The sequence below is a fragment of the Triturus cristatus genome, chromosome 5_2 (assembly GCF_964204655.1).
Source record: "Triturus cristatus chromosome 5_2, aTriCri1.1, whole genome shotgun sequence".
Taxonomy (NCBI): Eukaryota; Metazoa; Chordata; class Amphibia; order Caudata; family Salamandridae; genus Triturus; species Triturus cristatus.
The window spans coordinates 932,449,568-932,464,874 of NC_140588.1; the positions used below are offsets into that span (position 1 = coordinate 932,449,568).

At 41.8% G+C, this 15,307-nt stretch overlaps 1 protein-coding gene across 3 annotated transcripts in view; it reads right to left on the reverse strand.

The window, feature by feature from the left end:
• TENM1 (teneurin transmembrane protein 1) overlaps positions 1 to 15,307 on the reverse strand; it is a 1,737,496-nt gene that overhangs the window by 277,189 nt on the left and 1,445,000 nt on the right. For all 3 annotated transcript variants that reach the window (XM_085608139.1, XM_085608140.1, XM_085608138.1), the window contains one exon: positions 13,599 to 13,831. In XM_085608139.1, coding sequence (XP_085464265.1) covers positions 13,599 to 13,831 — 233 coding nt within the window. The remainder of the gene's footprint in view (positions 1 to 13,598; positions 13,832 to 15,307) is intronic.

The following is a 15,307-nucleotide window of genomic DNA, read 5'->3' on the forward strand; positions in this document are numbered from 1 at the left end:
AGCATCCTAGGACCGGTTTCGGGGTTTCACCCCTCTTCAGCCAGGATAGCTTGATTCCAGAGCACAGTGAGCCCAGGACCCACATCTGGGCATACCTGGCGCACTTAGGGCGAGAAAGCAAAAGACACACAATTGATGGACGGAGTGCAGAACAAATCAAAACATTCACCCCCAGTCAAGAGATCTGGGTTAAATCCATCATGCTTTTGCTCACCATGCAAACCCAGTTTAGACCTGGCCATATGCAAATCAGTGTTGACCCTGTGCCTCATGGGAACAGTCCAGCCCGAACTGCCAAGCCAGGTCCTCCCTGGACCGGAAACAAGCATCCTAGGACCGGTTTCGGGGTTTCACCCCTCTTCAGCCAGGATAGCTTGATTCCAGTGGCACAGTGAGCCCAGGACCCACGTCTGGGCATACCTGGCGCACTTAGGGCGAGAAAGCAAAAGACACACAATTGATGGACGGAGTGCAGAACAAATCAAAACATTCACCCCCAGTCAAGAGATCTGGGTTAAATCCATCATGCTTTTGCTCACCATGCCACCCCAGTTTAGACCTGGCCATATGCAAATCAGTGTTGACCCTGTGCCTCATGGGAACAGTCCAGCCCGAACTGCCAAGCCAGGTCCTCCCTGGACTGGAAACAAGCATCCTAGGACCGGTTTTGGGGTTTCACCCCTCCTCAGCTAGGATAGCTTGATTCAAGTGGCACAGTGAACCCAGGACCTACGTCTGCTGCACTTAGGGCGAATCGAACTTTGTATATGAGATGCCCAAGCACCCGCCGACGAGCCTGTCCATGAGAGAATAGTGGAGGTGCACTGGCAGGCGGGGACCGCCGCACCAGCGGTCCGACCGCCATATTACGAGTACAATGATGTTAAAACTCTGTTTAATGTGGTTATAGAGTCAGTGAGGAGGGAGTCAGGTGAGCAGGCCTTGCCAATAAGACAAATCTTGGCAGAGTGAGTTTTGAAATTTGTCTTACACTGCACAATGAGCAGAGCAAGGCATGTAGTTACCATTCACCTTACTCTCTTTCAATGTCTTTTGGGATGTTACTATGCATAATATATCACCAGTTTAAAAGTGTCGTCCATTTTGCTGCTAAGCAGTAAAGAAGGGCGGATTGAGAGTATAACGAGAAATCCCATCCACTTACCCTGGACGTACAATGAGTTCTTTGGCCGGTTTTCCCACTTGATGGTGGAATACCTACAGTACTCCAGTAGATGGTAAATGGAATGAGGACACCTGGTACTGGACTTGGCATGTGTTGACCCCCCAAAAGTGGGATCATTTCAGGCTCTTACCAAATATTCATTCTGTTTCATTGGAACTGGTCCAAACCTGCTGGATCTCTGAGTGACAAATCACTGTCCCTCACTCACACTTCCACAATTAAGACCAGAAAATTGTTAAAAATCCGAGAGGCATTTGCCCTGCCTGGTACAATTGCAATATGTTTCTCAGAGCTGGGGAGACATGGCCCCAGTTGCCTAGAGCACATCCATTAAATGTAAAGTTTGGTACACTGTCTTAGTCCTTTTCCTTGCATGCACCGACCTGGGTTCTAATCCTCGCTTTTGCATGTAACTAAAATTGTATGAGAAATATTTTTTCTGCCACCTACTCCTGTAGTATGGTCTTACCAGCAGAGCACAGGTTGGGGTATGGCTATCATTTGCTACTTTTGCTCAAGCTTTACACCCCTTAGCTGAAATAAGATCAGCTTGCACCAGATGGCAGAGGCATTTAGGAGACAGTGCCTAATATGGCATGGGGATAAGCAAGGCATGCCTTCCATTGCTAGGTTTCCTGCAGCATATATATGCAAGATATAACAAAAGAGAGCATAGACTGATACAGATCAATTTGATATATGTCTGTCAAACAGCTTTTTGCAATGCAGCACTGTGATTTACCTGTAATTATGATAGTTATGATTTTTCAATCCACGCACATATTCATTATGTCATTATTTAATATTTTTAATTTAGGAGTTGCATGCCTAGGGCCTCCTGGGTATTAGTGCTGTAAACAAAGTTCACTGTCGAAGTCCATTACAAGTGCCCAGGCACAAAAGACTGTACATTGCACATAGAGGTGGGAGAGCCACTGAACGCTCGAGCCAGGCTCTCCCAGATGCCTGCCTATGGTTCAGCACAAGGTCCTCCTCGACACTGGAGCCTAATACAAGCCAAGCTTTCATGCGGCTTCTGCCTGCCACCTACACCCAAAACCTCATGTGCCAATGTTTAAAACCAAAGAATTAAACTTTGATGCAAAACACAAGAGCAAAAGAGACAGCCGTCTAGTGGTTGAATTACACAATGTGAAATCACAAAACCTAGAGTCAATCCTGGCTTCCATATTTGACCAAATTGTGTGATCCTAGGCAAGTGTTTGATTCCACTAAGCCTCCTTTTTCTTCATTGTGACCTATTTTATTGTATTGTAATTGCATTTATTTAGCACTTACTACCCCTGACAAGGCGTCAAAGCACTTTTTCAGCGCGTAGCACGTTACTCTGGAACCTAAAAATGATTAGTGGTGCAGTAGAAAAATGAAATATAAAATTAATTTGAGCGGTAGATATGTTAATCTGTTTTTTGGATTGAGTAGGATAGTGGAGGGATAGAAGAGTAATTATTTTACTTAGTATTGTTCATGAAAACATGACTTTCACGCTTTCATAAATACTGCCAGTGTGCAGGGCAGCCCTCTTGGCCTCTCCAGGCTCCTGATGACAGGAGGAGGAGCGAGCTTAGGGGGCAGAAACATGATCCATCTACAGAGTGTTGCTTAAGAACATAGCACTATGTAAGTGGATGTTTGAATTGCACATGCCAGAGGGGCGCACTTTAGCTACATCCCCTCACACAGGCACAACCCATATTATATAGCAGACATACTGCACATGCTTGCAGCAACATAGTACTGCTGCCAAAATGGGACAGTCAAAGTGCACATCACTGGTGCATCCCTGAGGCCAATGAGGGTCAGCAAGGGCAATATCCCAAGCACTGTCCCAGCTTCTGATAGGACTGTGCTTCCAGCAGGGAAAGAGACTGAGGTCTTAACCCTGGACCTGATGCTCCCTCTGGCTCCTCAGTGGGATTCAAGTATTGCTTGTTATGATGCTGGCGGCCTGTCCTGGTGCCATCATGGAGCCTCCGAGTTGCCAGCAAATGTAGCAAGGTAAGTAAAAATTAAGTGTTGTTTCTTTGTGCATATGTGTGAATGAGTGTGTGTTTGATAGTGTGTTTAGGGTGTTAAAGAGAATAAAGGCGTTGGACCTGGCCCTTTTTTCAGGGTTATCCCCAAACGTTTTGGCTTCCTCCTGTATTTTCTGACCCTGTTTTTGTTAGCTTTAGGATTCTGGGCTCTTTACCACTGCTAATCAGTGCAAAAGTGCATGTGCTCTCTCCTTTAAAACAAGGCATGATTGGTTTTCACCTGATTTACATATTACTTGTAAGTCGCTTGTGACAATCAGTGAGCATGTGAAAGTTTATATGAAAAATGAAAGGTAATGTGAGGGAGTGAGTGAAGGAGTGTGAATGAGTTTTAAAAAATGAGGTGTAGCTTCTTTCCCAGCCCTGGAGCATGCAAATGGATTATACCACACACAATAGCTGCGGTTGAACATTTCTTTATTCTCCAACACCCATTTACGCACTGCACATTACGTCATACTTCCCAGAACGACCACTAACACCTTCTCCGGATATCGCGTGGTTCCAGTTCACAGTCCGCTCAGAACCACAAGGGTCCTGGGTAGGGAGAGTTTGGGAGTGGGAGTGAATCAGGCACGAAGCTGACATTGGTTCAAGAGGTGCAGTTGCACAGGGGCCCATAGGTCTCAGATCCCTACTGAATCCTATTTATTAAAGCAGAGAGCCTGCACATCAGGAGAGCGAAGCAGAGCCCCCCTGATACACCACCAGTTTTTGAGAGTCAGTGAGTGTGAAGGGTTGAGTGTGTTTAAGTATGTTTGTGAGTGAATGTTAGCACATATGTGTGTGTGAGTGGCTGTGCGTGAGTAGAATGGGTGAGTGAGAGAGTTAGAGGGAGTGAGCTAGAAGGAATCGGGAGAAGGGAGTCTGTATTTGTTCTTCAGGAAGATAATCTTTGCATGTACAGTAGTGCCTTTAATGTTTCATTTTTACATTTCGCAGGTCCTAACTATAAAGGAAAACTGTAAAAAATGTTTGTGGTGCTCAATTGACATTTTCTGTTTGAAAATACTCTGTGCACAAGCCATTGTTTGTCATGTGGTTTTATGCCTGGGGGGGCTTCTTTTTCATCTCCCCCCTTTGGCTTAAATAGTAACAGCTTTTGGTGTTTGTTTCCAAAGTGTAATAACATTTGGAAAATCGGAACAAGAACAAACGTTTCATAGCAGCGTAGATGGTTGACTTACTGCAGATTTTATATTTTATTTGTTTCAGAAAGGAGAGATACAAAGGATACATCTAAAAGCAGATTTCGTTCGAGCCTTCTGGAACACGTCTCTTCTCTTTGTTTTTTTTACAAACAGTGCAGCATTTCGGTCTCTTTTATGATTTTGAAAACATTCATACTTTTTTGACATTTAAAACACCAAAACAATTATAATTGGCCCAGTATTTTTATTGGGCCTTGAATATCTTCGGTATGTTGTAGCAAGTCTCCGGAATATAGCAGAGCAAGTAGATATTTCGCTTATTATCTTTCAGTTAGCATGTTGAAGCCTGTAAGTCAAAAAAGCAAAATGTAGTCTTTTGAAAGATACCTCAGTTCTTCCTTCGATACATGGAGAGAATGCCCCCCCCCCCCCCCCGCCCGAGCATCGTGGTCATTTCTAAAAGCATCTACAATCGATGTTTTGAGATTTTGTAAAGGTGCCTAGGAAGTCCAAAATAACAGAATCTATATGTAAATGTATCAATGAAAGACTAAACCAGACAAGGAGTACAGAATAGAACATCGCTCAAAAGATGCGCAGAAAAAATAGCTTAAGTATTATCCAAAGGCAAAATAGGTTTTACATGATGGAGTGCCCTCCATACACCAATTTAACAACTATGACTACTCTGTTAATAGCCAACCGTATTATGTACTACACCTAATCAATGGGCATTGAATTGATATTGGATTTTGACTCATTTTTATTGCGATCAACTACATTATCAAAAAAATGCTGTCATTTTACATCTGATAGCTTACATTTTAGCTCCAAAGACCAATATGGGCAGGTATGAGATACAAGGTAGAGTAGTTCTTGGTGGGGGAGCATTGCATGCTCTGCTCTTGCCATTGAGAAAGGCAGATTGGGGCCTTTAACTCAGGTCTGTCTGCTGGGGCAACAAAAGTCTCAAGAGATTTTAACCAGATGTGAGAACACCAGGCTAGTCATGATCAGATAGAGCGCATTCCACTTATAAATTCCACTCCACCCTACTCCTAATCAAGGCCTAAAGAATAACAAACTTCGTCATTCACAACCAGCTCAAGTATAAAGAGTAATATTTAACATACAAAATAAGAAACAAACAAACAAAATAAATATGGGACCTTACAGCTGTAAATTAAAAATACAACCAATGAACAACAAAACAACTGAATTATTATTATTATTATTATTATTATTATTATTAAGCTTGTAGAGCGCCTGGTTACTCCAACGGAGTGTCCCAGCGCTAGAGCACCATTAAGACTACAGCCAACTAGCCCAGACCCAACCCCCTACCCTAAGGCCCTAACTAGTTAGAGGCCTACTTTCGGCACCCCTGGGGGTGCTTGAAGAGTCAGGTTTTAATTTTTTTCCGGAACAAAGTCTCCAATGGGCAGGTCCTTAAGTCCACAGGTAGGTCATTCCAGGCCTTAGCCGCAAGGAAGCCAAAGGAGCTGCCTCCTTCCCGTACCTTCCGCACCTTAGGCACCATCATTTTCACCATGTCCAGTGACCTCAGGTTCCGAGCAGGTCTATAAACGGAGAAAGGGGGCGCAGAAATCTTGGCACATTCTCGGTAAGGATCCTATGGCCACAACACAAGGCCTTAAAGGGGACTCTAGCCTGTATAGGGAGCCAGTGTAATTCCCTCAAGGCTGCCACCACCGAGGCCCATCTAGGGATATTCAGAATTAGCCGAGCTGCAGCATTCTGAACCTTCTGCAAGATGTTCATATTTTTTTTAGTCTTCCCTAGGTAAAGAATGTTACAATAGTCCAGACGGGACGTAACAAGGGCCTGTACAATGATTCTTTTGGCGTCAAGTGGGAGTAGGTCCAGGAATTTTTGCAACATTTTAAGAATACCAAAGCAAGTTCTTGCCACAGTTGATATCTGCTCTGAATAGGAGAGGGTGTCATCGAACCAGACTCCCAAATTCTTGACCTTGTCCTTGGGGGTCAGAGTAGGTCCCAATTCCTCCAACCACCACAAATGTGACCACACGGAGGGCTGCTTGCCAACTAACATCACCTCCGTCTTTCCCGCATTCAACTGCAAGCAGCTGAACTTAATACAGTTAGCAAGTTCACCCAAGCAAACCTTGAAATCAGATGCCGTTCCTGCTCCCTTTTGCTCCAGTGTATCAATCAACTGAGTGTCATCGGCATATGACACCAGGTTCACCCCATGTCTCAACACAATGTCTGCCAGGGGGCGCATGTAGATATTAAATAGGGTAGGGCTAGGATCCGCTACCTGTGGTACCCCTTGTGACAGAGGACAGACTTTAGATTTAAAAGGATGTTGTAGGACCTGGAAATATCTGTTCTACAGAAAGTGTTTAATCCACTCCCATATACAACCGCCAACCCCGGCCTCCACCTTTATGCCGCATTGTTATTAGAAAAAGAAAAATAATAACGGATAAAAATAATGTTTGTTGAAATATGTTCCTGCAAAGGGCAAGAACAAACAAAAAGTCACAAATGCCATAAATATAAGGTTGAGTGGAAGCAATCAAAATAAATAAATATCGCTATTAACATTGACCACATTAGAACCAAAAGCAGAATGCAGTTTGAAAAACTGGTAGAAATTGACAGCAATGAGAACCATAATAAAAAATGTTGCATGTACAAAGTGGTAATATTTTTAAATTACACAATCAATGCCCAAATAAACTGTGAAAAAAAATATAAGTAATACAATGAAAATGTTAAAAATAGAACTAAAAAGATGACTGGCCCTAGGGTCAGTCGGAAAACTGAGGTTAGGGGAGTGACATTCATATATAAATTGTGTGATTGTCCAGCCAACGGATTTATCTTTAATGGAGGTAAGAAATCTCAGCCTGGCCCAACATGTATGAAAACTTCTCATGAAAAGGCTCTTTATGTGCCTAAACTCGAAGCCACAGCCGGGCTTGAATTCCAGGAACTTGAGTACAACTTACCAGAGCTCTGAATCATCCATGTCCATTAGCTACAAAGACATATAGGATGTTAACAAGCAAATATCAAGCTACTTTTCACATCTGCTCAGGTCAATTTCTTTTCTTGGTACCCCCTGGAAAGTTCAGGTTCAGATTTAAGAAATGATAATATGGTATGTTAAAATGTATTGTTTTACCTATTTATTATACACATTTTATCTGTATGTACCGGCCCTGGTGGCCGAAATAAAGTTATTTGAACTGAACTGAAAATCTGAGCTTCCTCTTCACTAATTTTCTTACATCTTCAGAACAAGTGTCCAATGACCCTATTCACTTGAAAAAGAAAAGTATTGAAGGGCTGTCCCATCAATAAACCCATTGCGCACAGATTCAGTTTACCCTCTTACTATTAATTATAACCTACTTTTAGTGGTCTACATCATTGGTTAACTGGACATCTAGCACGGGTGAATAGTGTCCTCTGGACACACAGGACCTTTACTAACCCATAACCTCAAAATCTACACGATTTAAAGCTGGCAAATCATTAGCCGCAGTGGATATATGCTCAACATACCTGGTATCGCTGGAGCCTAGCTCAGGTGAATATATATAAAAATACTCATATGAGTCTTACCAAACAAGAAAATTCAACATGTTGGTCTCTCCTATGGCAAGCATTACTTCCACAAGTTTGCAGAGAATGTATTCATCATCCTTCTCTTCTCAATCTAGTTTATGCTCAATCCCACCATGATGATATAAACTTGTGGCATTTACTTTCGAGCTTTCAAAATCCAGAGACTTTTGAGTATAGTGCAATGTGGCAGTACATTTTCTAAAATGAAAAATTCTCAAAAAATGACATTAATGTTAATATAAAACCCAATTTACCCTTCAAGAGAAGAAAACCACGCCATGCGACCAAGTGGCAGACAGCAGTCAGCTACAGTTACTCAAAGAGAGGAAGCTCAAGCGAGGCCTCGTAGGTAACCGGATCTGCGACAGAAGCATTCCTAACACCTTTTAGCCAAAGATTTAATCCCTTCAGAATCCCCTTCCCTGTTCCAGTATTTTGTTCATTAAAGCCTTTAAATGACCAGATGCCACTAGCAGATTTCTTGTTGGCATACTGGCATATGATAATGGGTCTTACCAAATGTCCCCAAATATGTCAAAAATTGAGTGTATCTCATTAATGAAAACAGATATCTTAAATTCATTTGATATGGTAGAATTTTTTTTCCCTTTGCATCTGTCATTACTACAAACCATCATTAATATATCTATATTCGCTTGAGATATGAATCAAAATGCAGTAAGCAAGATGGTTCCTGTAAGATCTATAAATCACATAAATATGTTTAATCTCTATGAGAATAACGTATTCTGCTTGATAGTCCCATAATGCAACACAATTGTAATTGGCCAGGGCTTGTGCACTTTTGAGGATGTTTACAACGTTTGACAAATCACTTATGTCTGGTTTGAGTGTTTACACACCTCTATATGTCAGTCTAGCATTCTTGCCTATTGTCAGAGCAGTTATGCCACACCATGGGATAAAGAATGATAAAGTAATTCCAAGAAGTTACTTTTAATACTTAAGTGCTCTTAGATCTCAATGTTAACTGTCTCATTTTCCGAAAGGAAAGTTTCAAACTTACAGTTTCATAACATAAATATGATACCCTAGAGTCTTATTTTACTTGACTTTTGTAAATGCTGAAAAAGGCATCATATTATCTGATGTAAAAAGGGATAGTCACAGTGCAAAGCAGCCGACATTAGATTGCAGGTGTTACTAATACTGACTATTCTCTACATCTGAACAGGTTGCACTGCACTCCACTGTATGAGACAAAGTCCTGAAGTGGGCCAATTTCAGAGGGGACAGGTCCTTGGAGGGGTAATGGGACTTGAGGCCTTGTAAGCAGAAGGGTTCTAATCAGCATGGCTGGCTTATTTCTCTTTCTCTGCCAGGTCTCTGTGGTAAGAATATTTCCCCACACAAACCACTTTCTCTTTGCAATGCCCTGAGCAGAAACCTCCTAATTTGCCTCTTTGTTTTATGGTTTATATAGTTCAAAACCATCTTAGAACGGTTTCAAGGAACATCAATACAATGCTGTCATAAAGTTGGCCATTAATTAGGGAAGGGGGAACCCTTGACAATTTAATAAACCCACCCTAGTTAGGTCTCAAAACAAGAAGCTTTTTAACCGCCAGTTGAAGTGGCACAAACTGCAAGCAATTCCTCAGAAAAAACTCAAGCAGTAACAACAATTTCAAAGTGAAGAAAATAAAAAAGACCAACCAATTTAGAAAAAGAGGAAACAACTAATAATCAAAAAGACACCACAAAAAATGATTAAAATCAGATAAGGGAAACCGGATACATGAATCTGTAAAGTATAGAGCTGATCAGGGCTTTAAGTGGGATGAAAAAAAACTGGGGGGTCTCTCAATGGGGCGTGGTCAATGTAATTAAGGGTGTGGCTTAAAACACGTAAGCTAAAAATCTGTGCTTAGCATAATGTGCCGCACGACTTGTATTTTGCTTTCAGTCATTGCATCCAGCTATATGATGCAACAAGTAACAACATACCTACAAGAAGTCAATACTATTGGCTTTGTCAATGGTTGTTAATTGCATAAGATAAATAAGCAGCAACTATGGCTTGTATATAATATTGAAAAAGCTTCCACTTAAAGCCCTGGTGACACCACAACGATGTTGCTGCTCCTGAGTTTCAAAAAGAGAAGGAAAATACAGTGAGAAAATGACTCTCTTTAAAGGGTTTCCCTTCCCCTACAATGCTCACCTGGCATGACGTCATGCCGTAACTTCTCTACTAGTGAGAAGTGAGCAGCGCACATCGATATGCCTGCTGTCACTTCTCTGCACCGGTGAGACCCAGTCCACTTAAAGCCCTGGAGCTAATGTAAAAACTCTGTTTGTGGTTGACAGGGCTCCAGGCACCAATAAATAGTCATCCAGGTTGGGGCAGAGGTTAGATACATAAGGCGTGTGATCCTCGCTGAAGTTGTTACTATCCTAGTCTCTGTTATAGAGGTCAAAATCTTCCAGTAGGGCAAAGTCCAAGGCTGAAGTCACCATTGGTTTCTTGAAGATGGATATTTCATCAAACTCTATAGAGCCATTCATTTTGGCTCCAAAAGTGCAGATCAGAACAATATATTTGACGTCATGCCCATATGGTCAGTTTGCCACCAGGATGGATTTGCTGCCTTGCCCCCATGCAAGGCTTTCCCTTCATTCGTAGCCACTACTTTGGTTCTCAGAATCCACCAGCAAAGCAAGTGCTAGAACATGTAGCCAGTCAGGGCTTTATTAATTCCCACTTTTCTCCAGTTCCTCCTGGCCACTCCTGTGGTCTTCACATCCTCAGTGTAGGCCCCACATCTCTCTCCAGCCAGGGCCCCAGCAGGGGCCAGACAGCTGTGGCCCCACTTGAAATCAACATTCCTTTTGGGTCCCTGGAAAAAGCAGAGAGGTCAGCCACATGACCCTTGGAGAGCAGTTCTACTTTGTGGGTGCCAGCAGGACTCAGGAGTATTTAAGTCTTCCTTCTTCCAGCAAGGCGTTATCCTTCAGGTGTGGTCTTCCCAAGTTCAGAAATGGTATGATGAGATAGCAGCAATGTGCCAGTCTCTCTTTGCTTTTAGGGCCGGACTGGGAACCCCAACTGGCCCTGGCAAAGAGCTCAGCCGGCCAGCGGCAGAGGGGGGCAGGGGTGTGTGCGAACAGAAAGCGTTGTGTCGCTTTTGTTGCTGGGGGCCAATATTGTAGGTACGCTGCAAAAACCGACCCCCGGTAACAAAATCGGCCCAGCATGGGTCTAAAACGGGCCCCCACTCTGGCGGGCCTCCGGGGAAACGCCCAGTGCCTGCTACAGCCAGTCCAGCCCTGTTTGCTTTACTATTTGATTTCCACAAAGCCCTATGTACAAACTGGCTATGCCCTTCTTCCATCAAAAAAGGGCAATTACTTTCTTCAAACCTCTCCCCCATTTAGATGAGATCTGTTCTCACTATGAAGGACAAGAACTGTTTTTTGATGTTGGGACTGGAGACAAAACTTCCAGGACAGCAGTGGAATGAATGGGAGTCGATCCTGGCAGCCCCATTTGATATTTCAAAAGAGTTATTGTGTGTAGGCTATACTTTGTTCTGACAAATGTTCCTGTCTCTCTCCCAGTTTACTGAATGGCTTATACCATCTGTTGACTATATCCTTGCCTTCTAGGGCTCAGTGGACAAGTCATTTTCCTCTGGAAAGCAGAGTCATCAACTCCTGCTGGAAATGGGTATTGGGCGTATGGAGGCAAAAGTTCTGGCTCAGGTAGCACAAAGCACATTGTTAACAATTACTTTTCCATTACAGTTATCAAAAATCTTATTTCACCATTAAATTAGATTTTTAAAACTGGATGAAAAATAACTTAATTTTCTTTTCTATCATTTTCCAAAGTGACTAATTTAAGGATTTTATGTATACCCAGGCCTGTTCATGGAGAAACTAGCTTACCCCACGCCGTGAATACAGCTTTTAGATATTTAGGGCCTCATGTAGGTAGCATACCAGTTACCACTTCTAAAATACCGAACGATACCGAATCGGTATTTTAGAAGTGGTAACTCGTATGTAGGTAATGAGTCGGTATTTTTTACCGATTCGTTACTATTCGGTAATTACCGAATCGGTATTTACCGATTCGGTAATGAGGCATACCTTCCCATTGATGGGAAGGTATGCCTCATTACCGAATCGGTAAATACCGATTCGGTAATGTGGTGAACACATGCAAGGGTGGCAGGGTGTCACATTGACACCCTGTTGCACCCCTGATTCGGCCATGTGTGCACATGTGGCACACATACATGCCCTAAGGGCATGTATGTATGCCACATTGCACACTGCTACGCGCGTAGAAATGCATAAATACATACTTTAATTATTTACCACCAACTAAAAGTTGGTGGTAAATACCGACTCTAAATTACACACACACACTCCCCCTACATCTCGATTTTGGTGTCGGAATTTACCGAATCGGTAAAATTACCGATTCGGAAAAGTTACCGAATCGGTAACATTACCGATTCGGTATTATTACCGATTTGGTAATTTTAACGATTCGGTAAATTCCGACACCAAAAATTGTCCCCCTACATACCATTAGCCAAAATACCGGTCGGTAACGGTAAAATTACCGAAAATCGGCCGTTACCGACCGGTATTTGGCTACCTACATGAGGCCCTTAGTCACTGTGAGAGCACACAATTTCAAATAAGTACTGTGCCACTGTTTCCTACATTAAACTTTAAAAGCTGTGTGATGAAAAGATAGGTGTTCCTACGAGGCAAAGACACTTTTCACTTTCATGTTTCACTGCAGTTCCTTTAAAGTAAATCTCAGCCAGAGCACAGTGGTTCTCTTGGAACCCAAGTGCTTTAAAAATATGTATGACATTTAACTCCAAGGCCATTGGTGCAATTTCTGCACCATTTACCACCGCTTTGAGGGGAGAGCCTAAATAGACAAATTGGGTGAAACCAATTTTAACAGTACCATTTTAGGAGCAGCAAATGTGTAGTAGCAGTGCCACCGTGCACAGACCCGGATTGCCAGCAATAAACAGGTTGAAAAAAGGCAAACAATCTGGAGTGACTATTCAGAGAAGCTTACTTTGCTACAAGTATGTAGGTACATTTAAAACAATGTAATTATGAAAAAATAAATTACTACATGCCCACAGGCACCACCAAATGTATGCGTTTAGGTAGAACTGACTGCATTAAATATGTAAATAGAAATAATTAGAATAATCAATAATTATAAAGTGATAAATGCTGTAAATCCAGATTAAAGTATATGAGTCTCATTAAAATGCCTTCTGCAAACCACTACCATGTGATAATCATAAGCAATCACTATAAATTCTAGATGGATTTACAAATACAACTGCATATCTATAAAACTGGATTCAAAAAGTGGATTTCCTTGTTATGACCATTATGCAGCATCGAATAGCAAACGTTCTAAAAACTAAGGATATATTACCTCGGGCACTATTTCCATATATGCCAAGCGCACAGGTGATGCCATGGTAACCGCCCATATGTTATAGACTTTATGCATGCAATGGAGTTTCAATTTGTCAATCCCAAAAATAAGGTTCAAATGTTCTCTTACCTCGTGGACTGTTCAGTGGAGCTTCAGCCGCTCGGCCACCATCTCCACAGGGGCTCTGATCAAATGACAGGCACTGGTCTCCAGTACCAGCTATCACATCCACATTCTTTGCCAGATCCTTTACATCATTCAGAGATTTCACTTTGTAGACTCTCCTGGTGTTTGTATCCGACATGTAAAGGGATTCGAACACTGGGTCCATTGCCAGGTAATATTTGTGGGCGGGGCTTGTGCTGAGATTGAAATGAAAAAGCTACATAAATAGGTTGTCTTTGAAAATTGAACAAAACCTTTTAGAGTTTTTTTTAATTTATTTTTCTTTAGGAGGTACAATGTTTTGCCATCTTATCAACCAAAACGATCATCTATACATTACATATATACACTAATACAAAAATACATGAATGCATAAATACATAAGGTGCCATAGAAAGTTATCGACCATCAACAAAATCTACCCAAACAAAGTCTCAAAGCTTTCAGGTCTCAATTTTATCAACCTAAAACCCCAAATGTTATCAAATGTCTTCACATTGTTTGACCTATCTGCGAACATCCTCTCTCTTTCCCTAACCTTGTTCATTTTCTCCCACCAACCAACAAACCACGGTACAAGCTTAGACTCTCTGCAGAATCATTGACAGGAGCACTAACATAGCAATATCTACCAGCTTCTGAACTTTTGCTGTGGTGCCTGCTGTGGGGCAGATGCCCCCAAAAGCCAACATAGGATTTTGTGGTATTTGGATTTTCAGTTGCTTTTCTAAGAACTGCCCACTCTCCACCATCTACCATATAAACACCTAATACATTGGTTCAGGCATTTCTGATTAAAAAATGTTTTAATCTGGGGATCCTATATATCAGCCATTTTGCAAATAATTGCATTTTATAGAAGTTGCCCCCCTCAAGGCAGAGAAATTAAATTAGTTAATCTTTAGATATTGTCACATTCTCCTCCCTGAGCCATTTCATCGCGATTCGGTCATACAGATCCGCCTTCTTACAGGATAGTAAATATCTATTCCACAAGCCTATTTTCTTCATGTTCAAATCTTCCACTAGATTTAACACAAGCTCCTTCTTGTCTTACAAAGATTTGGGATCAATATTTTGTAGCACCCCAAGCAGGGACCTGTAGGACTACTGCAACCATGTTTTCTCTCAAGATGACGTTTTCCATCATTCATTCTGCAGAAAACCATCCAATTTCAGAAATCCGTTATTTCCCCACCTAGCTACTATTGATGGATCCAAAGTGACCCCTCCCTCTAATTCAGTTTGATTTAATAGAGTTTCTGAATTAACATAGGGAATGATAAAAGCCTAATAAAACTGTGCTCTTGATGAGCCCTTGTAATCTTTTGTGTCAAACTTTTTGGGGTATTTAATCTTGGAAGGTCTCTAATTTGGCTTTTTTTCCAGCATCCTATCTACTAATTCATTCTGAAGGTGGCTATATAAAGTGCATGTCTTATTAAACCTGTACATATACTGTGCAAAGTGTGCAAAATAATAAGTCTTAAAACAAGTGAGGGCTAACCCCACTTCCTTCACATGCCTGTCTAAATTGCTCAGTGCTATTCTTGGGCTGGTTTTGTTCCATAAGAAAGAAGAGATGTTCACATTAATATTTGCAAACAAATGTTGAGCTAATTGTGCATGGGACAGCTACAAATGAAAAACTGAATAAAGGGAGAACTGCCACT